This window comes from Porites lutea, chromosome 7 (assembly GCF_958299795.1).
Source record: "Porites lutea chromosome 7, jaPorLute2.1, whole genome shotgun sequence".
Classification (NCBI taxonomy): Eukaryota; Metazoa; Cnidaria; class Anthozoa; order Scleractinia; family Poritidae; genus Porites; species Porites lutea.
Window position 1 is genome coordinate 17,046,397 of NC_133207.1, and position 27,524 is coordinate 17,073,920.

At 41.0% G+C, this 27,524-nt stretch overlaps 2 protein-coding genes across 2 annotated transcripts in view; one reads left to right on the forward strand and one right to left on the reverse strand.

Moving 5' to 3' along the window:
• LOC140944522 (endoribonuclease Dicer-like) overlaps nucleotides 1–17,169 on the reverse strand; it is a 33,063-nt gene extending 15,894 nt beyond the window's left edge. Inside the window, exons 1-6 of the mRNA XM_073393646.1 lie at nucleotides 16,890–17,169; nucleotides 13,550–15,030; nucleotides 12,147–12,316; nucleotides 10,259–10,400; nucleotides 7,395–7,540; nucleotides 534–645 (exon numbers count right to left, since the gene is read on the reverse strand). Coding sequence (XP_073249747.1) covers nucleotides 534–645; nucleotides 7,395–7,540; nucleotides 10,259–10,400; nucleotides 12,147–12,316; nucleotides 13,550–15,030; nucleotides 16,890–17,103 — 2,265 coding nt within the window. The 5' untranslated portion in view covers nucleotides 17,104–17,169. The remainder of the gene's footprint in view (nucleotides 1–533; nucleotides 646–7,394; nucleotides 7,541–10,258; nucleotides 10,401–12,146; nucleotides 12,317–13,549; nucleotides 15,031–16,889) is intronic.
• LOC140943415 (acetylgalactosaminyl-O-glycosyl-glycoprotein beta-1,3-N-acetylglucosaminyltransferase-like) lies at nucleotides 2,485–3,959 on the forward strand. The gene has a single exon (XM_073392497.1). It carries the CDS (start codon nucleotides 2,617–2,619, stop codon nucleotides 3,631–3,633), a length of 1,017 nt encoding a protein of 338 aa, XP_073248598.1. The 5' UTR covers nucleotides 2,485–2,616; the 3' UTR covers nucleotides 3,634–3,959.
• Nucleotides 17,170–27,524: the final 10,355 nt, after the last annotated feature.

Sequence of the window (27,524 nt, forward strand, 5' to 3'; positions counted from 1 at the left end):
ATCTGTAGTTTGCGCGCGCAATGCATGATTTCCGAGAGCAATGTGAAATCGGCTCTATGCGACGGTGTATTTGTCGTTATTTATTTCAAAACAATGTATAATAAAACAATTATTAGATTCGGCTTTTGTGATATCCGGAATAATCAAGGTCTCCGTTAGTGTTATCAGCCGAGCCGAAGGCCGAGGCTGATAACACTTACCTCGACCTTGATTATTCCGGATATCACAAAAACCTCATCCAAATAATTGTTTATCATCACTATCATTATCATTTCTTGTATTATTACTATTATTATTATTATTATTATTATTATTATTATTACACGGTACGGAGAAATTTTTGGACGGACAAATTTTCTACCTAAGCAACGCGTTTACACGGTACAGGTTACAGTACTGTTCACGCTCAAAAACTTGCACGGTTGCTCGGGTCCCGAATAAACAAAAGACGGATCCGTGTAAGTTTTTGTGGACCCGTTCAAAAAAAATTTTCGGGACGTCAAAAAGGGGCCCTAGTTTAATGGTCAAATTACCTTTCTCTTGTAAGCCCTAACTCTTTTCACAGATCCTTCCAATCCCACACCGTTATCAGCAACTTCGCACTGACAAGGTTCACTCTCTGCAGTCAGATGTAATTGTTGGAACCTATAATAGTGGCCACATCGATCACATTTAGAAGAGCCATAGCATCCTAAAAGTCCCCTTGTATAATTGGGAGCTTAAGCAAAGACGTTTTTGAGCGACGCACGTTAACCGGAAGTGAGCCTTCTCTCTTTTTATATGCCTTGACGCTAAAAAATTTGTACTGCTAAGTTTCTTTTCTCTTATAAAGGCAATTTACCCGAGAGTTTCAACTAAACCACTGCCCAATGATGCAAAAAGGCCACTTCCGGTTGACGTCCGTCTCTCAAAAAAGCTGTTGCTTAAGCCCCCTAATAAGCCTTTACGACAGCGTGGCCGAGCGGTTAGAAGGTCGGACTTGCAGGCCTCGAGTTCTTCAAGCCCGCCCCTGACCGCTAGCTGGAGAGTCAATTGAATCAAGGCAGTCCCGAGTTCAAATCCCCGACCACTCTTGTAAGTAGCCAACTGGTTTGCTTCCTACCAGTTGGGATTCTTAACCCAGTATAGCTTATGTTTGATTTAGCTTAGTTGTTTCAGTTCATTTGACGTTCCAAAAAATGTTCAAGAAAATCAATCATGGGTCTGTGAAGCTTACGCATGGCTCCCACAGATACCAATTTCCAAAATTCGCTGACTTTGGGTGAGGAATCCATCTCGTCAAATTCAGCTGCCTACGCGTCCGCCTTTACATGAGTCAGATGAGTATGATAAACTTAAATTTCCCTCACCAAAGAATTAAATACAAAACGCAAGATAAAGTGTTCCCATCTAGTCTCCCCTTACAGTCAATCTTTCCACTTTCCGTCCTTTTTCATGCATGAATACAGTTTTTACCTAAAAGTGACTGTTCGCCTTAAGCGTTAACGAAAGACATCCTTGAGAAAACAGTGACCCCAACTGCTTCTTCCAGCCTTTAACGTTACTAGATTGAGTGGTGGGATTATTTCAATTTTCACTGACTTTTCTTCTAAAATTTCAATTTCCGCTAACTCAAAATAAAATTTCCCGACTTTTTCCAGGAGGGGCAGGTGGGCAAATGTGTTAGCGTAGCATTTTAAGGTTAAATTTGACCAGCATTTTGTGCAGCGAGTTCTACGGTCACGATTGCCTTCAAACTTGCAGATCTAAAATTAGAGAGCTCTGAGGCTTATTTGCTGAAGTTAGGGAAAAATCTGTAGTGAGATTTCGAAGTTATTTACATTTTTCGTAAAAATGCGGTTTTAAATATATGCAGGTATCTCAAAGGTTTTTATACCTACAAGAAAATAAATAACATTTTCTTAAAGTTCCATTATTGTTTATTAAGGATGCCAAAAAACATTGAAATCAGTTGAATCTTTCATTTTAAAAAACGCAAATCAAAAAATCATAACCAACACGCATATAAATAGGTTCGGGCCACCTTAATTAGGGACTTTAAGATCTAACGACGCGGACGGTAACGAGAACGTCAAAAAAACAATAGGTTTGATTAGCAAAACAACAACTTTGCACGTGCACCATGCTTTTTTGTACATTTCTCTGCCCGTTTTTTCACGACTACGACGTAAACATGCTTAATTTCGCGTTTTACGGAGGAGGTAAACAAGCAACGACGAAATTTTATTTCTCTCACTGTACTTGGATATGGTGCCTAGAAATTCAACTCTAGGAGGGTTCGCCTACATTTGACAAAGTGAGTGGGTAGGAATAATTGCGATTAAGACTGAAAGATCGCAAATTCACTTTTTAAGCGACGTTCTCATTGCCGTCGCGTCGTTGGATCTTAAAGTCCCTAATTAGCCGATCGACTTGTAAACAATAGAATTGGTTATATCTTACTAATGCCAGCGCATTGATAAACTTAGCAACCAGCTTGCTCTGCAAGGAATGTACTTTTAATTTATACAGTGTGATGAAAAAGTTTATTCAAATTCGTCAGTCCCCATTTAAGTGCCTATTTATCATTTCAATCGCCTGGAAAACACATTATTTCATCAAGCTATACACATAATAATGTTCTCTTGGTCAAAGAAACTCATCGTGGTATTCTCTTTGTTCATTGCTGCGGACATCCTCTATACGTTAAGCTCGCTTCTCAGCGGCACATCGTCATATTCTACGAAGCTACTTCAAGAACTTTCAACGAAAGAAAAAAATTCGTTTCTGTGGACAAGAAATAGAAAACAACTCGTCCAAGAGGACGAGCAACTAATAATATTGATTCCAAGCGCGCCTATTCAAAATAGCAGAAGATTAGCCATACGACAGACATGGCTTTCGCTCTTGGTAAACACCTCTCTTGCACTAGGACGATCAAACATACGAAGAATGAAAAACCGTTCCAATTTATCTAGTACTATGGTGATTCACTATTGGTTTGTTTGCGGGCGTGACACAAAAAGGGACGTGGAAACCGCCGTGGAGAATGAGATCGCTGTTTACGGAGACATCTTGAGACTGGACTACAACGAAACCTATTCACTGCTTGTTTTCAAGACTTTGAGCTCTTTGTGGCTTGCTTCCACCATGAACGTTCATTTCATTGTCAAAGTGGACGATGACGTATATTTGCACGTCCCTAAGATGATTTCGTGGCTGAAAACGTCCTCTCTACCAGAGAAGCTATACGCCGGCGCTGTACAAGAAGGGATTAAATTAAATGTTATAAGAGATCCAAGGCATAAATGGTTCGTCAGCGAACAAATTTTCAACAACTCTTGGTTTCCTTCGTACTGTAACGGGCCCTATTATATTTTGTCCAAAAGCGCTCTTCTCGACTTACTTAAAGCCTCTTCCAATGAAGGCCTGACACCATTTCCTTTGGAGGACGCCTATATAGGAATATTGGCGAACAGAGTTGGAATCAGGCCTCTACAGCTTAATGGTAAACACGTCCTTATTAAAGGGGCAAGGGTGGCAATAAGATTAACAGATGATAAACTTAACCAGTTCTTCGCACTGGGACACGGGCTGTCCATTGAACGAATGGTCGAATTTCACAAAAGATTCACTAACTTGACCTTCACTTAACTGCAAAGACAACTGAAGAAAAGACGATGATGGCCTCCATTGCCAACACCTTTATTAGCCCGAAAAACAGGCGTTATTTTTTCGCGTTTTTCAGGCGAGTGAAGGCAAGTGCGAAGCGAGCGTGAAGCGAGAGACACACGCGACGTTTTCCGGGCCCTCACCTTTCGCGCGTGTCTCGCACTCTACGCCCGCTTCGCGCTTGCCTTAGCTCGCCTGGAAAATGCAAAAAATAACGCTTGCTCTGCAGGCTAAAGCTTTACTGAAGAGTCAAGAGAAGAAAAAGATATATTTCAACTTATCACCGATAAACATTTTATAGAACGCACATGACTAGATGCGTTGCATGCGTTCGTGTCCAATTTCTTATTAATATCGGTAGCTGTCAAATCGTCACTTCACTCCTATATTTTGCGGAAATGTTTGTTGACATATAAATTTTGCTCGTTTTCTGTTCTTTAAGTAAACTTGCACTCATTTACACATCCCTTTCATGAAAACACACCGTATTAAAATACAATTTACTCCCGACAACTCGAACCCTTGCTAACTCGAACCTCTCCCTAACTCTAACCAAAATCGATTTCCGCTAGATTTTCGTCATACATTTACTGTAATTTACTCTTGGTAACTCGAACCCTCGTTAACTCGAACCTTCCGCTAACTCGAAGTAGTTTTTGTTTCCCCTCAAATCATTTCCATGCAATTTTACCCTCGATAACTCGAACCATGTTTTGAGCCCTTTTTTTATTTAATCAAAAGTCGGGAAAAAAACAGTCTCCTGGCGTCCCAAACATTGAATTTTGAATTTCCCATTGAAGTGTTGTAGGCAAATACTTTAATATTGGAGGCTGATGTTGTTTGTCACAAATCTAATGTGAAACAGCTTCACTTCTCAAAACAGTAAAACGCATGCTCTATTTAGGCAATGTTGTTACGTTACGTTCTGATTTATAATCTAGAAGTATCTTTCTATTTTTAACTTGACATTTTTACAATTAAATGTGATTAAAATGTTCACTATGCAGTAAAAACGGTTCTTTCCTTCCTCCCGGCTATTTTTTTCGAGCTCCCGATAACTCGAACCTTTTTCGATCTCCCTCGGGATCTCCCTTGAAGGTTCGAGTTATCGGGAGTCAACTGTAAAGTCAGTTCATCCATTCCTTCATTCGTTTTACAAAACAGCTTTGATAGCCAGAACTATCGAGGCAGCGTGGCCGATCGGTTAAAGCGCTGGAGCATGGATTTGGAAGGCCCCGAGTTGAAGTTTCACTATATATTGCTGCTCAGGACACTGAGCCAGCTGCGTTTTATGTCTGTCTGCATTATCTATGCCGTTTAACGGGACCTATATCATAGTAACTTTCACAAAAAACAAACTTTTTTTTTGCTTTTCACAGACGATAACTGCTGTTGACTCTCTTGAACTAAAAATTTCGTTGCATTGTAGCGCTAGTTTAGGTTTTTCCACGTGCCTCGTGGATTCGCGCAGTAGGCGAAATGGTGTGAACATAGACTGCAAAACAGTCCGTATTTTTGCGTATTCAAGTACGCGCGAGTAGTCAAACAAAAGGTCTGGAATGAGGCTGAAAACAGAGAGCGAGACTGGGGAGAGTGTGTGAGGCTCGCGCGCTTCGCGCGCGTAAGACTCTTACGCCACGCTTTACCGATTTCTTTACTGATTTTGAGAAAAAAACCGACTGTTTTGCAGTCTAGTGTGAACAGGATTCGTTGCGAAACTAAACATGTTTCCCGTAAGAATGATTGACTGCCCCTGGGTCTTCCAAGGATGGCGCTTTCGTGTCGACCACAAATTAAGCCCTGTACACACTAACGCGCTTTCGTTTGAAAACGCCTTCATTTATATGCGTTTAGGCCTTCCGTCCACACTAATACGCTGAGCGTTTCATCAATAACGCATCGACTTGAAAACGCTCTTGAAAGTGGTTGACAAAAGAAAACGCATACATATCGTATTAGTGTGGACGGTCGATAACGGTTGAAACGCATCAAAATTAAACCGATGACCGAAAATGTCGTAAGTGCGAGTGTTTGTAGCTTGCGCATGGAGTTCAACTTACGTCACAACGTGCAATTCTATCGCTTTTGGTGTGAACATTCGAAAACGCATCAAAACTGTAGTGTGGACGCCAATCGATGGATGCCTTTTCGATGACATGAAAAATCAGTAGATTATTATCTATCTATAGTCTCAGTACAGTCGGTTGGATCGGGATGGGTCACTTCATTTCATAAGATGTTATTTGTTTGTTTTGGTAAACCTTTTCTTTCTATGACACTATATTTCGGCCTAGTCTGGGTTTAGTCTATTTAGCCACATCAGTTTATTCCTACGTGGTACGTACGAAAGTGATAATTTTTTATGAAAATTTCTAGATAACACAACTTTTTCATTTTGAAAATGAACGGTCCCACCGACCAGTTCAAACTTTAGGTAAGCGCCCTAAAGTCCGCATGATCTGTGAGCACGTGAACACTTCGGGCGATAAACCAATCAAATCTCTAAGCCATCAGAGCTTAAAGTACAAAGCGCGGGGAAAGACGTGTGAGCAAGCTAGCAAAGCTTAGACATAGTATTCCATTACGTCCCCTCTTAAATATCTATCAAGCCCTTATCAACCCCTATCTTTATTATGGCATCTGTGCTTGGGGCTCTGCACCTAAAACTTATTTAAATAAGATACTCTTAATTCAAAAACGAGCCCTACGCCTGATTTACTTTACGGATTATAAGCAACATGCTGTACCATTTTTCTTAAATTCGAAGGTCTTTCCCCTATCTTTTATTTACTTTGTTTGTCTTTGTAGTATGATGTGGGACGTTGCTAACAATTCTGCACCTGAAAATATCAAGAGAGCCTTTACTATAGGATTTCTGAGGTGCACTCATATCCTGCCCGATCTTCTCTCAGTGATGATTTCTATACCGAACACTCAAGGCTTGAAAAAATGCGTAGTTCTTTTCTAAGAGTTGGACCAAAAATCTGGAATTCTTTACCCTCAGATATGAGAAACTTACCAAAATCTACCTTTCGGAAAAAGATAAGGAATAAGCTCTTTGAAATTTTATCTAAATCTGATGACTGTCTTGAAATCACTGAAATCATGCATCAACTTAAATTTAACTAGCTCAGGAACACAACAAAATTTATATTCTCTGTGTAAATTATATTGTAATTAAATTAGCTTAATACATACTATAGTTTTTATTTTGCGACAGCTGGTACTGTTTGTAAAATAGTTCTTTTTTTCTTTTCTTTCTTTAAATTTGTGTGTCTCTTCCCCCGCCTCGATTAGGCTCTCCTATACGTGGTTGGAAGCTATCGTGTAATTGTAAATTGAAAGTGAATGAATAAAGTTAAAGTTGAAGTTGAAGTTGAAGTTGAGCAAGGCACGATTGGCTTTGCATTTACTCCAATCTGATTGGTTGAGAAAGTGGCGCGAGACAATTCAGCCATTCACAAACCAGTGCCAAGCGCGGGAAAGTGCGTGTGAGCGAGGCACCGTTGGCTTTGGATTTACCCTTGATTGGCTGAGAAAGTGGCGCGAGACACCTCAGCCAATTGCAAACCAGTGCTAAGCGCGGGAAAACACGTGTGAGCAAGACACGATTGGCTTTGGATTAACTACTGATTGGTTAAGAAAATGGCGCGAGATATTTCAGCCAATCACAAACCGTTGGAAAGTAAAGCTAAAAAATTACTCTACAAAAATTAATTGTCCTAAACTTTACATTCATGTACCTCAACATGGGCTGAAGATCATCATCCAGCTCTCCTGCTTTGTGTAATTGCCGACATGTTTCCAGAGCAACGCACATTTCAGATTTGATTCCTGCCTTCCTTAATGTTTCTTCATTAACCTGATCTTTCTGCACTGTCACACTGGCCTTAATAGCAAATATAGAATAAGGACGATTAAATCCCAGATAAATTGAATGATATGTGTGGAGAGAAGAACTCAGAAACAAATTCTGAGCTCCAGATGGGAATTGAACCCACGACCTTCTGTACACTAGTCGGATGCTATAATGAAGTGAATAATGAAGTTCAAAATTCAATTTGTCTTACGCTTAAGACAAAGAAACTACCCACCTTCAGACTATAGAGAAGGGGTGGCAAGACAAGCAACTTTACTTTCAATTCCTATCCGAGACTCAGATTTTTGCCTTCGTCCTTTTTCTGGCATCGCGCTCATTGAATACAGTCAAATCTCTGTCAGACAGACGCTTTGGGACCAGCGCAAGACTTCTGTCTTACAGACGTGCCCGCCTTATAAAGAGTTGAAGAAAATGACCGAGGGAAGAGGGGGGCCCAACTCTAGGTGTCGATTTTCGGGAGGTTTCCGCCTCATTGAGAGTCAATGAAAATCAGGACTGAAGAACAGGATGGACCATCTCTAGGAGTCGGTCATAGGGAGGTGTACGTCTTACAGAGAGTCAATAGGGACCTTTAGCGGAGAGGACGTTGACGTCCCGGACGTCAAAAACTTTTTAGTGGCAACCGGAAGTTGATATTCTCTCTCTTTCAGTGTTCTGACTCGACAAATTCGCACAGTTGGAGTAAAAAAAAGTCATTCAGATTCGTTGTGTGAGGCAAAAGTATTCCATCAAACGTGACATCGTACTTCCGGTTGCCAATCATGACGTCCGGGACGTCAGCGTTCTTACTAATGAAAATTAATGACTGATGAACGGAAGGGAGCACTGCAACTATATGTGTGTGTTTAAGGGAAGTGTTTGTCCTCTGTGAAGTCAATGAAGATGAGTAATGCACGTCAGCAACCAACTCTAGGTATCGATTTTGAGGAGGTGATCACCTAAGCGAGGTGTCTATTTAAAAAATAATTATTTTCTAAGCTCGAATGGGCTCTGAGTTAATAGTCGGCCTCTTGGGCTATTGAGTCAGAGGCCACAAGGACGAGAGGAATAATTGTTTTTTAATTAGTAAAATCCAACTAGTTGGTAAAAAATATCGAGACAAAACAACTTTAGCTAGTTAAAGCTAGACTTTCATCCATTTTTGCCGCCGAGTAGTAGCTCAACCAATCAGAACGCAGAATTGTTAATAGACCACTAGCTGGATTTTACTTATTGGTACTAGTTTTGGTATAAGTTGACTGCATTCCATCTTTTTGTTTTTCTTCCATCCTTCCCATATTTTTGTCGCATACCAGTCTTACTAGCTCGACACTGTAATTAACTGTTTTAGTTCTAATGTTACTCCATACATTGATCTCCAGACGATTTTCCAGTCATTATTTTTAGACCAAAACTGAGGCCCGAAGGGCCGAAAAAAAAACTCTTTCTTGAGACCGCCCCCCCCCCCCCTTATCTGAAGGTTATCTGAAGGTCTGAATCTGCCACAGCCTACATATCAGGAATACCGCTGGAACTAGACAACTGTACACCTCCATCTCGAAGAAGTGTCCGAAAGTTCGATTTATGAACCTAGTTTAGTGACCTTAGCTCCCACGGGGCTCCAGTAGCTTACCGGTAGAGTACCTGGACTAGTAAACACAAGGTCATAGGTTCGACTCCTGTTGGCAGTACTTGGGTTTTTTCTTGCGACTTTCCTGTATCACTGACTGAATAAAGTCTTTCCCAGTACCACTCATTTCGAGATTGTCTCGCTTCTGGGCTTGCCTCACGCAACACTGAATGCAGTACCGTCTAATACTTTGATGTGAAAATGGCCACCAAAGATAGGCCCTGGGATGGGGTCGTACATGTACACGGAGGGGATTATTATAAGATACCGTAAAATTCCGAAAATAAGCCCCTCCATATATAACACCCTCCAAATATAAGCCCCCCAAACCTGTAACGCAAACAAAACCTCCGTTAAATCGCCCCTCGAAATATAAGCCCCCGCGGAGGCTTGTACTTGGTAAAATAAATCAAAAATGGTAAATTTTCTTCCAACTATAAGCTAGCCCAATCGGGTTTGAAATGTAAATTTCCCTCTGTACATAAGCCCCTCCGAACATAAGCCCCTCAAAAAGGGCCTTTGAAAAATGTAAGCTCCGGGGCTTATTTTTGGATTTTTACGGTATTGTGTAGTTCCAGAAAATATCCATACCTCCCCCCTCCACCGACTGAGGGCACTTTTGCATTAGACCCCCACCCCCTTGGAAATTCTATTCCAGGGAATGCTTTCCATCCCCCTACTCCTGGAATTTCCATGATTTTCCACCTTGGTTGGGAACCCCCTGGAAATAACATTTCCGTCAAAAAAGGTATTGCACTACACTATTTCGCAAAATGTAATTGTTCCTGAGATAAAATGAGAAAACAATTTTTTATTCATGTCAATACAGGGTCTAATAAACTCAATTTTGCTCTGTAGAGTTCTTTCTTAGCTAATAATTAACGGTGAGCCACTGCCGAAGAGCAATAACTCACCAAGCTTACTTGCAAAAGGCTCAAAAGTCACGACACAGACCCCCTCGAAAGTTGCCTCCTTTTTGACCCCTCCTTCTCTCAGAATTTCCGTTCCCCTCCGAGGAGAGAGTATGAATATTTTCTGGAACTACACATTTCGTGTTTCGAATTTGAGGGGATTATTTTCAGAATTTTAAAGTACATGTAATTCCTTTCATTAGATACCTGTATAGGCCAGTAAACTGGAGAGTTTCGTGGCAGGTATAAAGTCGAGATAAATTCAACTTCATTTTCAGACCACACTTCTTCGGTCCTGCAAACAGGAATGGCTGAACCAGTTCCACTGCTTGGAAACTTGGAGCAATAACTATGAAAAGAAATTCAGAACAGAAAAGTAAATTTGGGCAAAATTAATAAGCTGTAGGTAAAAATTAAAATTAACTTCAGGGTGAAAATTTTTAAAGGGGCTGTGTCAGGCCTGTCTGGTTCATTTTATTGATAATTGATAAGGAACTTAAGCAAGGACATTTTTAGGAGACACATGTCAACCAGAAGTGGACTTTTTGTGCCCTTCGGCCATGATTTGGGACAAATTGTTGGGCAAATCGTCTCTATAAGAGTAAAGACACTTAACAATCCAAATTTGGTAGCATCAAGACAGTGTGGCTGAGTGGTCACCGCGTCGGACTAGCAATCGGGCAGTCCCAGTTTCGAGTCCCACTCTGGCGACTTGCTGGATTTGTTCCCGGTCGTCCAAGATCAAATTCTTGGCCACACTTGTAAATAGCCAACGGGTTGCCTCCTGCCAGTTGGGGTTTTTACCCCTGGTTGGGTGTATTTGAATTATTTGTTTCTAAGTATTTGAGTGGAGTGCCTGTAAACAAGCTGGATAAGCTAAGTTCACTTTCCACTATAAACAACTAGCTCTTAAACCTTAACCCAAGGTTCTCATTGAGTGCCGGCAACCAGCTAAAAAACCGGTTACTTTGAGGTCTGCACCGTCTACTTTTGGGGGAAAATAGGTAAAGTGAGGGAGTGGAGGCCTCAATTTGCCTACAACACTTGATTGCCAAGCCCCCTACTTTTACATCCTAGCTGTCTACTTTAGAACTTAATGAAAACCCTGTAACCTTATCTGGTTGACATGCATCGCTCAAAAATGTCGCTGCTTAAACTCCCTAATAACACCAACTACACATCCTTATTTGCCATGGAACTTGAGAAAGATGTATAATTTATGTTGCAGGTCATTATCAAACCTAGGTTAAAATTGTTTCAACCTAGCTTATACAGCTGTAGCTTGCAGTGCAGGCATTTTCTTTGGGCGCACAAAAGTTTTTGCCCGCAAGGGCGCCATGTTGAAACTTCAAATGAGAGGAGGAAGTCGGGCAAGTCAAAGCGAGCTTTTTCCTCCCCTCCCACTCCCCCTTTTTTTCCTTTTGCCCCTTGCTATTTACTACTCTCCCCAATCCCAATCCTCCTCTGTCATAAAATCAGAGATGGCGGCTACGAACGTAAACAAGCATAAACCACTAGGGACAGCGCATAACTAATCAAAAGGTGAAAGTGGGCGATGTGCTGTTGCTAGGAGTCTTTTAAACAAGCAGCTTTCGCCCACTCAAAATACACCTGCCCAGCAGGCTACCTAGCTTAACACTCAGTTTCCTCTGTGTCCTAACCCTGTGATCATGAATAAGATGTAATTAGGGCTCCACTGAGGTGGAAATTTGATTAGAATCACCCTAGGCAAGAGCTTATGAGCTCCTGACCTAGGTTAAAAATTTATAACCACAATTTAATGTGGACCTACGAACAAATACAGGGAAAATCTGTTCTAACTTCCATTACCTAAATGCAGCCTGCAAGGAACCTGACAGCAAGCAAAGCAAGCATGTATCTAAAGATTGAAGGGTAGCAGTAGAAATTAAGTCCACTGGGTGGAAAAATATTTCTCTTTTTATTTTCTGTACTTCCCCACCCCTGCCCCGCCCACAATATCTAGCAATTTTAATTGACTCACATCCAGTTAAGCATTCATAGCATATAAGGCACAAGGAAAAAGAAGGACGTGAACAATCTAGATCAATTTAGGATTATAATTTACATTGACTACCTGTTGAGGAGGGAAATGCTTGACAAAAGATCCACCTTTGCTCCACCCTCTCTGTAAGGTTCATATGCTGTAACTGGTTGATCCTCAAGGAAGAGTTTCTTTACTTCACAGCATGGGAGTCTGCAGTTGAGACATCTCTCAGCTAAAATATTTTCTATCCCTTTAAAAATCTGCTTGATTCAAAAAATTTTTATGTGTTATTGACCAAGCATGAGGTAATATTATTATAAAGGTGGCTGGATATTGGCCAAGTTCTTTTTTGCATTTTTATTGACTGAGACAAGACCAAGGTCAATAAAGATGCAAAAAAGAAAGAGGCCAATACCCAGCCATCTTGACCCAACAAGCTTGGTCAATAAACAGTTAATCTTATGGCCAAATAAAAACTCTTGCGCTACCAGTATGGGAAATCCCGAGTGGGCAAGATGGGCCCATCTTTCCCACTTGGGTAGCCAATCAGAATGTAGGATTGGCTTCATCTCACCTGCTCACAGATTCAGCCAGACATCAAATGAGATTACTGCACATCCACACTGCTTGACATTCAACAAGGGGTCAATTCAACAAAACTTTGACAAGTGTTACATGTACACGTCCTATAATTTACATGAAAAGGTGTAGGTATTGTTTTCAAACTCTAAAACAATACCTACAATTTATTGTACAATACACTAGTAAAAGTGTTATTAAACTGAGTCCAGGCTTCTTTCAAGGGTGGGGACTATCCCATTGCTCTACAAGAAATTTAAAGAAGAAGGAAGTAAATTTAAGTAGACAGCAATAGATTAGGTGGTAGAGTGCTCAATGTCAAGTGTGGGATGCAAAGGGGTATCATCCCCCTCCTCCAGAACAGGTCTGGGAGCCTCCCCAGAGAAAAATTTTCATTTGGGGGCCCTGAAAAGTGAATTGCACTGCAATTGCAGTGAATTGAAAATAGCAGATAGAGGAACATCTTGGTCCATAATCAATCACAATGATATTACATGTATCTTCTGATTTTTGGTGTAACAATACTTATGAAAATAAAGTCACGATTGCAGCAGTACACCTGTTACTCAGGGTTGTCAGAAAGTTTTGAAGTAGACGGCTGAGTTGTCAAAGTAAACAGCAAGTCCAGGGATATTTTATTTAAAAAACGCCATCCGTGAAGAAATGCCAAGCAGAGTAGCCAGCCAAAACTAACCAAGTAGGCAGCGATTTTTGCAACTATTTTTGACAACCCTGGATACTGCATTGTAATAGTCAAAGAGACCTCAGAAATCAACCCTCTTGATTGTTTTCAGTGCTTTCATTATTTTTCCACACTCAAATATGGGATTTACTTCAAGATTTCACCTTGGGCTCATTTAAAATCACACCATAAACTAAATTCATTACGTCTTATTACTGGCTATACACTGTACCTCAAACTTCTCCTCAGCCTTTGCCTTTTCTGTCTGTCTAACAAGAACAATGAATTTGGCCCCTGCAGATTTCAGTCTCCCCTTCACACTGAAATAATGTTTGTAGTCCTTTGGCATCCCTTGACGTATCAGCAAGCTACATCTGCGTGCATACAGGTCCTTTTCAATCTCAAAAGTTGCAACAAGGACATTTACGGAACCATCTTGAATGCAATCCATAACGGTTACCTTATCCTCCACTTCATCAATCAGGCCTTGCTCAAGAACGTCTTGTTTTGCTTTCTTACTACAGACACACGCACTCTTAAGAAAATTGTATTCAGGAACTTTATCTGATAGCTTATTGATGAGAGAATTCAGAGCCTTTGCAACGATGGTACTAGGGACAAGAATGACACACAAGGGATCATCACATTGAATCTTTGATCCATACGTTGCTGGCACATTTTGTGGTTGAGAGGCTACTGTCCAGTTGTGGGGAAGTTGTGTTGAAGCCGACAAGTCAACAGGTTGTTGCTCAGGAAATCCTGTTGGATTATCTGCAGCCATATGAGTTTGATCATCCGATAAGGGGCCTGAATCTGCACATAGACCTTTTTGGCAAATGGACCCTTGAAAAGAACAATCTGCAGTGTAATCAGGCTTTAAATGCGTTGACATGTGAAACAGCAGTTTCTCTGTCAAATCAGTCAATTCACATCTTTCAAAAGTACCATTCTCCAGCAAGTTGACAACTAAACTTAGCTGTGTCCTGCAATATTGGAGAACGAGCAGGTCACAGTTTTCAGAACATTTTTTTTCAAACTTCATGATCTCTTTTATTGTAATTTTGGCAATATAAGCAGTGTGCTCTGGCCCAAACAACAAAAGAACCTTATGGCACTCATTTAAAACATGTTTGACAAACTTGACACATTCTTGAGTTGCATCTTGCTCTTTGATATCTTTCAGAAATATGACAGCATTTTGAAGAATTTCCTTGAGCTTACAAGTAAGTTGATTGTCCTCAGAAGCATAAGTGTAGTACACTAACTCTTCATCACTACGTTCTCCATATCTGTTCAAGCCCAGCAAATCATAAGAAACAGATGCCTTGCAATTAAATGTTTCCTCCACTGAGCTAAGAAACCGTTCAGTACCTTGCAGACATGATAGTTGACGTGAAATCTCTGAAGACAGCCCAACAATTTTTGGCCTAAAATCCAGTTCACAATTATCTACATGATTTAAAATAAGTGCGAACGGATGACCCGGAGAAGTAGCATGATGGCACTGGTCCAGAATAATCAAGCTGATAGATGTTAAATTTAACACTCCAACTTCTATAAACTGTAGAAAACTGGAGGCTGTTGCAACCAAAATATCACTTTTATGAGGCAACCATTGATTGTTTCCAGTAACCTCATCTTCATCAAAATAAGTTTTCACAGAAAACATACTTTGGTTTGCCATAGCATTCAGGAATGGCTTCACCAACTGAGCTGAAGACACAAAGGAAAAAATGATTAAGTGGCCCAATTACTGATGGGTAACTTCAACCCTTGTTACATCACACGCATGCAGCACAACTTGTCATTAGCTTATCATTAATGAAATGGAAAAATAAAGTTGATGGATACGTATTATTTTGTGAGTTAAGTAGGTCTGGAAATAAATATACATGTATTCATGTATTGTTGACTGTTTATCATTAATTTTCCCACAGCCCAGTGTCAGGAATTGTATCCATCCTGTGATTATGCCCTCCCTACATCTCTACACAGACTGTATGTCTCTAGTGGGAAAGAGGGTATATGGTACATTTTCTACCCACAAGTAAAAAAGCCAGTTTCCTTCTGATTAGTCAAGAAACAATTGTGAATAAGTTCTGTTGAATGATTGACTCATCATGTCTTTCAGTGAAAACATCAGCAGATTATAATACATTGAAACCTGTATTAAGCACAAACCCTCGGGGAATGTTGTAGTGTCCACTTAATACAGAGTGTCCGCCTAATACAGGTTTCGATAGATAATGTCATATGAGGTGTCGAATGCCATTCAAATGAACAGTGGAAATGTTTAGAATATTCCCAGAGACTATGACGCTATACAGTATATTTGCATTAATTTCCTTATTAAAGTGGACCAATTGATCATAGTGCCAAAAACATATAATTACAACTCAAATTTGAAGAAATCAGATGAGTGAAACAAGCTGATTAGAAGCAAAATGAAATAGAAAACAATACTGAACTGTGAAACTAATCAAATAAGTTCATCAAGCCATGTTTTTTAATGTAAAAATCGAAAAATTTATGGGTGGCAGTCTTTCGCATTTCCAGCATCTGGCATGTTGGGTGGTGGAATTTAATTGCAAGTGTCCATTTAATACAGGTGGTCAACAATAGAAATGACTATTCCAGGTACTTTTAAGGTGTCCGCGTCTGTTTCCGCTTAATAGAGGTGTCCACCTGATAATGGTTTTATGTAAAGTAAATAAAGTAAATAAATTTGGGGACTTCGGCTACTGTCCGCTTAATAGAGGGTGTCTGCTTAATACGGTGTCCGCTTAATACAGGTTTCACTGTCGGATAGAAATCAAATCACTTTACATTTAATGTAAAGTACAGGGTTGTCAATAAGGTTTTAAGTAGGTGGAAAAAGCTAAGGAGAAGGCAGAGATAAAAAAAACTCACACCAAAGGCAAAACTTGCACATCCCAAAGGCTCAAGTTTCTAGGGGGATTTGGGGCCATGTCAGTCTCACTATTTTTTAACTTTTCTCTTGGCCCTCCCGACAAGACTCCCATTCTCATGTTTTTTTTTTTACGAAATCATTCTAAAATGAAATGGTACCTTGCTGGATAAAAATGGAAATTTAATGGAGAGTGCCATTGCCCATTCAAGCCTACAAGGCTTTTTGTCTAACATTTTTAGCCATGAAGTTGGCTTATCTGGAAGAAACTACTCAGTTACTATGAGTTTCATCCTAGTGATGACCTCTTCCCTGGCCCCTTAAGAATCATAAAAAATGGCATCTTGTTACAAGAAAGATCACAAGATAATATTCAGATATATAACCAGTGAATGCTCCTAACAGAAAGAGGGCCGTGTTTAATCTTGATCAGGAAAAAAAAAAAAGAATCTCACCACTTTTTGTAGAATCTCCAGATTTTTTGGAGGGGGAGGGGGAGGGATTTCCAGATTTTCCTTTATCAGGGTTGGCAGGTCTGAGAGCTATTGCCACTCTAAGTAATTATAATCTCTAACTCGACTGACTCGACTCCTACATGTAAGATATAGCAATTGATTTTAGCACTGCAGTTTTACATAAACTCTCCTTGTGATCTTAAGCTTACCACTCTCGTCGTTAACCAAAAGAACCATCAACCCAGGTTTCAGAGCTCGTCGCCGAAACTGCTGGAAGATCTTAAATGCAATGAAAAGCTTGGACTCGCTTCTAGCCATACAAACAACACTCGCACTTTCAGAATCCAACGCTTTTCCCACCAAATCCACTGCATAGTGTGGACGCTGAAATGAGATTTCTTTTTCTCGTTTACCTACATTCATCGTTTAACTCTATGGATTCAGTGTGTTGTGGGTGAAAAAAAGTCGTTTTCACAGAAGTTTGGAAAAGACCGCCACGGAGGCGGCCATCTTTAAATTGGTACCCAGTCCCCCAATATTCTGTCTCGTTGGGTCACAGGCCACCCAAGCTCCGTGCGTAAACCGCATGTGCCCATTCTCTGGACTACATGAGAAATTCAATATAGTTGAATAGTTGAATGTAGAAACGCATTTCACTTACCTAAACCTGGTTTTTTTGCTGCGTTTTCTGTGCAACCTGGGCTCAATTCACGGCCATGCTCTATGGTTTTGCAGCTCGCTGTTTGCGTTTTCTGTGCAACCTGGGCTTAATTCATGGCCATCATGGCTCTATGGTATTGCAGCTCGATGTTTGTTTGGTGTTATTTTCCTAAAAAATGTGAACCGAAGCTAACCAAGGTTGGTTACTGAGCGCAACCTCAACTCACAATTGCTCTCGCATCACAAACCATCGCGCTGATCCGCCATTAAAAACCATCACTTTTTCCACTCGTCATGAGTAATGCATTGCGATTTTGGTGGAAAACATTTCATCAAGCTTTAGGTTCTGGCAAGAGCCATCCCATTATGGCTCTTGGTTCTGGGCAGTTTGGCTTGCGCTCATCTCAAAAACTACGCGTTGCGTAGTGAACGCGGTGATTTCACACAGCCCTTACATACACTAATCTCATTGGCTAGTTCTCAAGACTGAATAGTTTCTAAGGAAATGCTTATTCTCCATTTGCACGCCTCCCATAATGCACCTTGTTTTCCCCCAAAAGTGATGAATAAAAATTGTCTTTACATTCGTCTTGGAACGACTTTAACACCCAGGAAAAATGAAAAGCAAAGGTTATGCAAAATTTGGGCGGGGGTGGGGGGGGGGGAGGCGCAAACAAGGTGAATTATGGGAGATGTGCAAAGGGTGAAAAAGGTAATGGGCGAGAGAGGAATCAATAGTAAAAAACTGCTGCATGCATTGTGGTTAAAAAAACCAGATGTATTGTGAGTAGAAATCGAAAATATTCATCTCCCTGAGGTCTGCTGCGTTGTTCGCTCGCTGAGGGAAGAGGGTAGAAGGGTGTTTTCTTTTATTAAAAATAAAATGATTTTATTAAGTTAAAAACAACAGATGTTAGCCTAGTGGTTTTTATTAGATAGGGAACTCGCATGGGCTGAGATTCGTAAACGTTCTGATAGATAGATTTTTCTTTACTCAGGGATAATCGGTATTTTCTCCCAAACTATTAGCCTGAGAGAGCATCCGGTTTTTTCGGCTCTAATTTCACCCGCCGGAGGGAGAGAAGCGACGACCAGAATACGTCTGTGGTTCTCAGGTTACCAAACTGAAAAGTGACACTTATTTAGCCTGTGAACAGGCTCTCTGTTTGGGGAAAAAATAGCAAGGATTCCCTCTCCCTAGTTCCCCGCTCGACCAAAGGCCTGTTCACAGGCTAACACAATTTCGCAAGGCGAAGCAAGGGCGACTGGAATCAGTAACACATGAAAACTGACCAGGTTTATCAAGCAGCTTCAAAACCCTTTCTTCACCCTGTTCATTTGTGTACTAAACCTTAAATCTAGACACTAGTTTAACATCTTATCCATGTTATCTGATACAATTCGATATTTTTTATTAATTGCTAACGTTAACCTGGGTTAAATTTTTGGTTATTCACAAATACAAAAATATTATAGGGCTTTTTTACTAATAGGAAAGAAGGAGCTAACTCGAAGAGCAGGGGGTGAACTTATAGAGGGCTGATTCACCAAGAGGTCTAGGAGGCGACCTCACTAACATTCCATTGTAGATATCAACCTGATTTGGCTGGTAAGTTTTTTTTTATCTCCTGGTCAAAAGTTTTGTTTCATTCTCCTTTCATATTTTGCGACGCTATTCTTCCTATTGTTGAGAAAATTGTCAGCAAGGAGCCTTTAAACTTCCAAGCCATCAAACATATTTAACAGTCAGAATGCATGGGGGAAATTTTTCTAAAATTATTTTACTAGATAGGAATAAGCCTCGTATGACTACTCAAGACAAAGTAAGGGTCGAACAAACACTAGATGAACTCCTTCGTGGCCGCAGCAGTAGCAAAGCCAAAAAAGTTTAACCTTGTGCATGCGACTTTCCTGTTAAATTAACTAACGAAAAGAGTATGAGCTCCTTCTATCTTCCTTACGACCCCCCGCTCCCACACCCGACAATTTAACGTCAAATTCGACATTTCTCAAAATTCCATCCTAAAAAAATCCGAGCCAGAGGCTAAACAAAAGGGGTTTTTACTCGTGACTGACATCGTTCCAAAGTTTACAGAATTTTCAGCAAACGACCTTAGACATTCCGTCTCAGAATTAGACTGCCCTTGGACCTACCTAGATGGCAAAACCACTGACTTTGGAAACTTTTCTACAATTCATCTCCTCGCCAAATTGACCAAATTGGCCTTAAAAATTTTATCACTTTGACCCTTCATGTTCTAACTTGCGTTTGTTAGCTAACACCTCTACAAATGACGAAATTCATACCAAAAATTTTATATTTACATTTTAGCACTGAACTTTCACGAAGTTTCGCTCCTTCAACTGAATTATCTGTGATTTATTTAATTAAGGTTATTCTTGCCTTTAAGATTACTTGAGCCGTTCTCAATTCACACATGAGGTGAAGAATTCTAGACGTCTAAATGTTCGGTGTTTTGCCCTTCCAGATTTTTCGCTTCAGCAAGATGACAAAACGAACAAGTTGCGACAGCAATGCGAATAGGATCAACAACGCAAACAGCGCAAAAGGAAAACTGAGAAGAGCCACCTGGATCCACCGTAGGACGACAATGATGCTTTTGTTTGGACCTTCTGGGCGGACTGCAGAGGACGCGAGAGTCGCTGTTGTCACGTTTATGGTCGCGATACAAGACGAAGTTATCAGAGAAAAAGTTTCCATTCTATCTGCTGTGCGGTCCCGGAATGGCTTCTTGATTAAATGATGAACTGCCATCAAAATACAGGCAACTGACATGCACAAGGAACAAACCATGAAATTGGGAATAAAGGCGCGAAATATGAGAAGCACAAGCCTTCGACCAATCAGAACGCTTTCCCAGTAGAGCGTCCCTTGATCATGCCCACTAGTTGGACGGAAAGGGCCAAGCAAAATGTTGGAAATTTCGTTGGTGCACTCTTCTATATCATGTGAGGCATTTCCATCGTCAATAAGCGATGAAAGGCGGCTGTATCTATTATGAGAGGCGGGGTTTCCTCTCTGTTTGGTGTATGAACGTTTAACAAGCTAGTAAACGAGAAACGGTAGGGGAACAATACAGGCACCAATAAACTGTTTCCATGATATGGTCTTGTTATACAGCTTTCCAGAACCCAGGTACAGAACCCCGACGAATGGAACGACGAAAATAACATTAAAAGCCAGAAGACAGTGCTGCCACCATTGCCAGCAAACAACGTTACCATCGTAGTAAAGACGCAGTTCAGATCCAATCGGTACGCAGTGCATTAACTTGAGCGACGTTTCTGCAAGACGCTCGTAACCAAGCAACAGGATTTCCATAGCAACAGCTACGTAATGAACGAAGAAAGGCTTGTGTTTCTTCAATATTCGGTAAACCACCAAATTAAGACAGTAGGTCATGAACACGTGACCTATGGCAACAAATACCAGCGCAGAGAGGAACATTTCCTTACTGACCGCTGTCAGTCCAGCAAAGGGGCAGCCAATTTTCTTGTCCAGGATATGGACTTCAAAGTTAAAAGCAGCGACCATCGTGGAAATGTACGGAACTTCTTCCATCATTGTTTCCACAGATGTGGTGCTTAGCAAATCGAATACTTGGTAGAAATAGAACGTAATTCTGATATAGCCATTCTCGCTTTCTTTTTTCTCAAGAACCAAGTCTCTTTGCAAGTTCTGTTGACGACTATCCCTTTTAAACCAGAAAATTTGATCTTTCAGAAAACGAACAAGAGGAGGTTTCTTCAACAAATAGAAAGTCAAAGCGATGGTATAGAGTGCCATGAAAAGCCACAATTGAAAATTACATCTACATTCGTCAGCTTTTCGACATTTGGTTGAAAACAGTGATTCAGTGAAACCAGGAGCACATCTTCCGCAAAGAACACCTTGCCGGTAACCATAGCAACTGTTGAAGTCCTGGTGGTGATGACTTTTACCGCGGCAATACTTCTCAGGACAAGGCACAAATGTCAGGGACGAGAAATTGCTCGAGTTTGTAATTTTGTAACCCCAAAAATCTCGCTTAGCGACAATGTTATTGGGTCCTTCGCAGTGGGCTCCAAATGGGCACTCAAGACATCTGAAGCCTTTGTGAACGAACAGTCCCCTAGAAAATCCACTTTGAAGACTGTACATTTTTGACGGGCACATTAGACATGTAAATAACTCAGTTGTAACGTTAATTCGGCAAAATGTACTGTCCTGCCAGCCTCCATAACTGAAGTGAGTAAAATTGTCAAATTGAAGCGAGCTCCCCATTGGGCATTGAATGGTAGAGTTTGAGTCCATATCGAAATAGCCACCGGAGGATATCCTGATAATTGGTTGTTGACGAATCAGCCTTTCAGAGAAATTTGTATTAAAAGAAGTTTCCTTTATCTTGATTGGTCCTCCACTTTGCGAATGCAGAAATCTGCCAAATCTAAAAGAAGTTCCGTTGAAAATTCCTTCTTTTTCTGTGCGCTCGAAAGAACAGTTCTGGAACTCGACCTTCGCACTGCCGTATCCAACACAAACATGACCTGTGTCGCTCAAGGCAAAATTATTTGTGAAATTGCATCTTCGAAACTGAACATAACCATTAATAATTTGAATCGCACCAGCCGCATACCCAAAGTTGTTTTGAAATAGCGTGTTTTCAACAAGGACACGGCTTTTGTAAAACCACTGGGGATGGGTGTCCTTTCTCTCCCCTACTTTAACACATCCTCTCTCTACCAGCTTATCGGAGTCGAAAAGAAAAAGAAATGCCCCCTGGCCAGTTGTATACCCTGGCAAGTTTTTGTATTTTTTCCCTATCCAATCGTTAATTTCTAGACTAGAACTGTCACGAAAATTGCAGCCTCGCAGAGTGATCGTCTTGTTTCCCTTGGCAACAAACACAAAGGCATTAGTTGGTCGACCTGCAAAAGTTGCATTTTCTATTTCAACGTTTGCTGTCGAAAGTATCTGTTTGTTTAGAAGGGGGATGATGATGCGAATACCGAATGTAGCGTTCTTCCGGTTTTTTTCTTGTATGTCTTTGCCGTCAAAAACTGTATTGGTCACTCGAACATCGACGCGGACGCTATTGTTTAGCAAACCGTACACGTCCATCAAGTTATTTCGAAATGTGCAGTTGTGAATGTTTGCAAATAAATAAAGATTGCTATCGTTCATAACATCCGCGGTAAACGCAGCCATCCGGACACCATATAACGAAGACCTCACAGTTACACCTTCAAGACAAACATTGAAATTCGGTGTTAAGCTAACTGCAACTTCGGAGCTTCGGACAAACGAGGTGTTGAAGATGTTAATTGTTCCAGACTGAGTTGTAGTTCCCGTCACTCGCAATGTAGCGGCCACTACTGTTCGATTCGTTTTATTGTCGTAGAAGCGGGACCCATTAACTTTTAAGTCGATTGTTCTATTTGCGTTAGTAAAGCTCTGAACTGTGATACATGTTACTGCAGAGTTATTTACACACTGCAAACCAACGAAAGCGACTGTGGCCATCTTCACTTTGGAATAGTAAAGGCTGCGGGAAGTCACAAAATGATTGCGCTCAAGATTAATGTTACAGTACGCTTCTTTTGTAACAGCAGCGGGTAATTCAACATCCAAGAAATGACCACCGCCCCCAACGCAAATAATATCATTCATCTTTATTTGTAGATAAATAGTTTGAGAGAATTTCTTCAGTGTTTCATTCGTTGAAAACACTATAGCACCTCTTTTAGGGGACTGTGTGTGGAGGCCATTTTCCAAAAACTTTGTTTTGGTCACATTTAATGAAAAGAGACTGTCTTTCTTGAGAGATTGTTGTTCAAAGTAGATTCTAACACAAAGGGAGTTGTTTAGAAAGACAGAGTCTCGAATAGTTACATTTACTTTCGAAATGTTTTGCACACGAATAACAACAGCTGATTCCCTTGCGGTTTTATCGCTATGCCTTTTTCGAAGAGTACAGTTGATGATCTCCGCGTCGCCACAGTCTATAAATTTTAAAGTCGTTTTTGAGAACGATAAGCCGCTTAACGATATACGAAAAGACTCGTTTGATCCATGAAAATGAAACCCTTCTGGACAGATCACGTGGGCTTCTGTTGATGGTAATAAGCTGGTCATTGTGACGCTTCTTGTTACCCGGATTCCCCGATGATGGGCCCGCGTGGTTAACTGTTCGCAGTCATATGGTTGCTTTGCTGTACCACTGCCGTCCAGGATAACCATCCCGTCCCAGGACACGCGGGTAACAGCCGTTGTTATCGTGCGACAGGGCTTTTTAATGGAGCCACAACGTTTGGTGTCGTTTCTGCGTAAAGAAACGTGGACAGTTCTTTGATACTCGAGACATCCTGTAAACATTGGAAAGACAGTCAAATGTTCAGTCAAGATGTTCCCCTTGCAAGAATGGTTAAACAAAGTCACATTGGGCAGGGCCGTCCCTTTCAAGGGCTCTTTTCCTTTCCAATCCCCTTATGTTAAAAATTCAATATGCAAGATCTTGGTTTCTACGGCCGAGTTCTCAGTTAACCGCCGTCTGAATGTTTTCCAATTAAAAGAAAGCGAATTCAACATCATAACGGCCAACTTGGTAATTTCCAAGCCAAAAATGATTAAACAATAGTAAAAGAACTTTCCAGACTGTAGCAAAGAAACTTAATATGAATTTACTTTTAAACTTTCCTGCTCGTTATCACATCAACTATTGTTTTCTAGATTGACCGAACCCAGCAAGCCCTACAAAAATGGAGCAGCTCTTAGTATAAGGCAAGACCAAGCAGTTGTCCCGTCTAGGTTTCCCTTGCAAGAGAGGCTAGTGTGGTCGCATGCCAAAACCCAATAGTTGCTCTTGCATTTTGTGCTTACAACACCACAGGTAACCCAAGCTCGAAATATGAGGATCGGCGAACATTGGCATTGTTACGTAACATTCGAAATATAAAGATTTGTATGGGGAAAAAGCCTATCGTTTCTGTAACCTACGAAAATGAAAGGATTTCAATTAAAAAAGCTTACCTTGCTTAAAATGTGTTTAACGTCTCTCCTGTGTGGTCCACAGGCTGATTTATGGCCGTTTTATGGGTTTTTATGTAAACGGTATTTTTCTTAAAATGAGTAAGTTCGGTCACGTGACCAAAATGTGATTTTTAAAATTAGGAATTACATCTTTCAGAACACAAATTTTGCACTTAAAGTTCAAGGGAAATGTTGAAAAGATGATGTGGTAACGTTTACAGCACATCTGAGCGTAACTATCAAACGTTTAACAAGATACAAGCAACAAGTAGTTTTGGCCGCCATGTTGGAAGGCAAAAGTATGCCCTCCAACATGGCGGCCAATACAAATCATACTGTTTTGCTGAAAAAACAAAGTGCCATAAAATACTTCCCTTAAATGCATTTCCTCTCAAATTTTGGGTGTAAGATAATATTTATGTGCTCTGTCAATTTTTGGCATCAGCCATATTCCAACTCATCGTTTGAAGGAAGCGTTGGTCACGTGACCTCTTAGTACAACTGGCCTATAAATACACATTTCCAAATGATCGTTCGAAAGGAAAATATCCCTAAGATCTTTCCCTACGGGGGTCGGTTATGAAAATTTTTAATTAATGTACTTCGAACTTTCGATTCTTTCGACAAAATCCAATAGCGTAACCAATTCAATACCTCCCCTTTAATTATTTGCCTCCTGGATTTGACCATTTAAAATTTGCCGCAGTTTTGTTTCATTTGAGCTTTAACCACCACTGGGAAATGATGAATATTTAATCCCCTCGAGGGAAGAATTCAAGAAAATAATTTTCTTTCCTTTTCTTTTCTTTAATTCGGGTTTTAGCGAAAATGTCGTAGTGGTGGACACTGCATTTTGCGAGAGGGCTTACTTTAACAAAAATAATCGTGTTAACTTTTCTAGTGAATCAAGTATAACGAAGCTTTCGGGAATGTCCTCGTAGTCGTCTTTCCCCCTGAATCTAAAGGCCCCTAAATAAAATCACCCGGCGCAGAGCACAATTCAATTGACATATACCCATACAACGGCGTAGAATATTCGTTTACCTCAGGAGAAGCTACTACTGAACATTCAGATTCAAGCTGTCACATTGAGCATTCTAACTGCTGTACCCGACCGCAAATAACCGTGGTTTCCAAAAACATTTCCAGTGTGAGTGCCTCGATGTCGTACTCCCGAAGCTCAAATCATGCTGACATAGTAATTCTACATATGATGCGAGCAATGAGATTGAACTACGCTATCTGATTCAGACCAGAAACACACACAAAAAGAAAGGGGTTTAATTTTGAAGAGTGAGTATGGCCACCGCAAGGAGATTTGAAAGCAGAGGTCAGAGCGGATTCGCCCTGACAAAAGGGCTTGCGAGGCTGCAATATGCTTAAGCTACATGCAGTTGCGTTCAACTGCTGACTAACCTGTTTTTACGCTCAAGAGAAGACAGAGATGAGATACGAAGACAAACCCACAAGCTGCCATGGTCTATAAGTTTGCCCGGAGGTGAGAAATGTTGCTTTCTAGGCTGCTGTTATTGACTGAGAAGCGACAAAAACTGAAAACGATTAGACTCCTTATATATGGCTGTAGACCTCGAAAATGAAAGCAATTTGCCTACTCCAAGTACATATGAACTAAAATTACCATAAGAAAATTACTGTTTAAAAGTGAGTTATAGCGGGCAGTAGAAAAATTGCTGCTTATGACTTTACAAATGTACTGTTAAGATATGGTAAGGTGGGAAATTTCCGACTAAAACACAAATCATTGTCTTCGTTGAGAACACGACTAGGCTTTAACGGTACGTTAGTCAACCAACAGAAACAAACAAGTAAACAAACTTAGGAAAAGATATTAAAAATACTGTTTCTCCTGGGTGCCCTATGGGACGATGGCCGAACCAAATTCCATATCTGGAGCATACCACGACTTTCAAAGACTCCTTCAGAGCTCCTACGTGTTCTGTGGGTAAATAAGCTAAATTTTTTCATTTACTCCCTGAAAGATCGTGACGTTTCGACTACAGCCTTTAGCCTGCTTAACTTAGTGCTACAATACATTTGACCAGATCTTAAATCATTGTACGCCCTCCTTCAGTACGGCCTCATAGCTCAGTCTGTAGTCAGCAACGCTTGGGTAATCCGGCCGGAGGCCGCGAGTTCGATTCGCACCACTGAGGTACCACTATCATGTCCTGTTCTGGGCGTACACACAACGGCGTAGCAGCGCAAAGTTAAGCGGCACGATGAAAAAATGCCCGTTTTTTCTCTTCGCATTACTAGACTCTTAGCCTGAGGACGCCAACGTACTTCAGGCTGGTCGTCACTTTTGTCCACCTGAAAAGTAACGGGTGGAGAAAAGCGACCTGAGGAAATACGTCTGCGTTTGCAGGCTACTAGACTCTCTCACTAATCTGAACGCCTGGTCATGGAACAGGTAGTCGTTATCATCACAGATCTTCTCTTTTTACGTGCGACCATTTCTATGGTTAACACTAATCCATCATGACATTCTATATCACACTTTGATACCCTACTTTCCTGTAACTGCAAGGACTAATGGCGTTCCATTTCTCTCCTCCGCATAGGCCTCTTTGTGTCTTAGCCATCGTAGGAAGGTTGGGAAGAGGGAAGAAAAAGCGCGCAAGGGTCGATGGGAACAGAGACGGACCCCGCCCTTACTGTTTTTTTAATTATTTTTATTCTCGTTGGAATAAGCAGCGGGAGCCTCTGTGGAGGAGAGAGGCAGGGGCGTAACCAGGATTTTTCAAAGGGGGGGGAATACGTCTGCGGGGGGTCACGGGCACCCCAGGACCCCCCCTTGCTACGCCCCTGAGAGGTGTTCCATTGTATCCTTCACTTAAGCTTATGTTCACACTACCGGATAGCTTTTGCGCCGCCACAAAAATCATACTGGGTAGGGCTTCTGTTCACACACAAGAACGGCTGTGACGGCGCGATTTCTGTAACGGAACGAAGCTGTGCCGCGCCGATCTCGAAAGTGGATCATCACATATCGGATAGGGTTTGTGTCTTACTATGGTGTAGTGTGAACACTGACCTATTCGGCCCGTCGTGGAAGTAAACAGGTAGGAGCAAGGACTGGAGCCCGCTGAGGAGGAAGTAAATATTCAGGAGTGAAGACTGGAGTTAAGTGCAC

Coding starts and splice junctions, on each gene's coding strand:
- LOC140943415 (XM_073392497.1), top strand. CDS start 2,617: ATGTTCTCTTGGTCAAAGAAACTCATCGTGGTATTCTCTTTGTTCATT.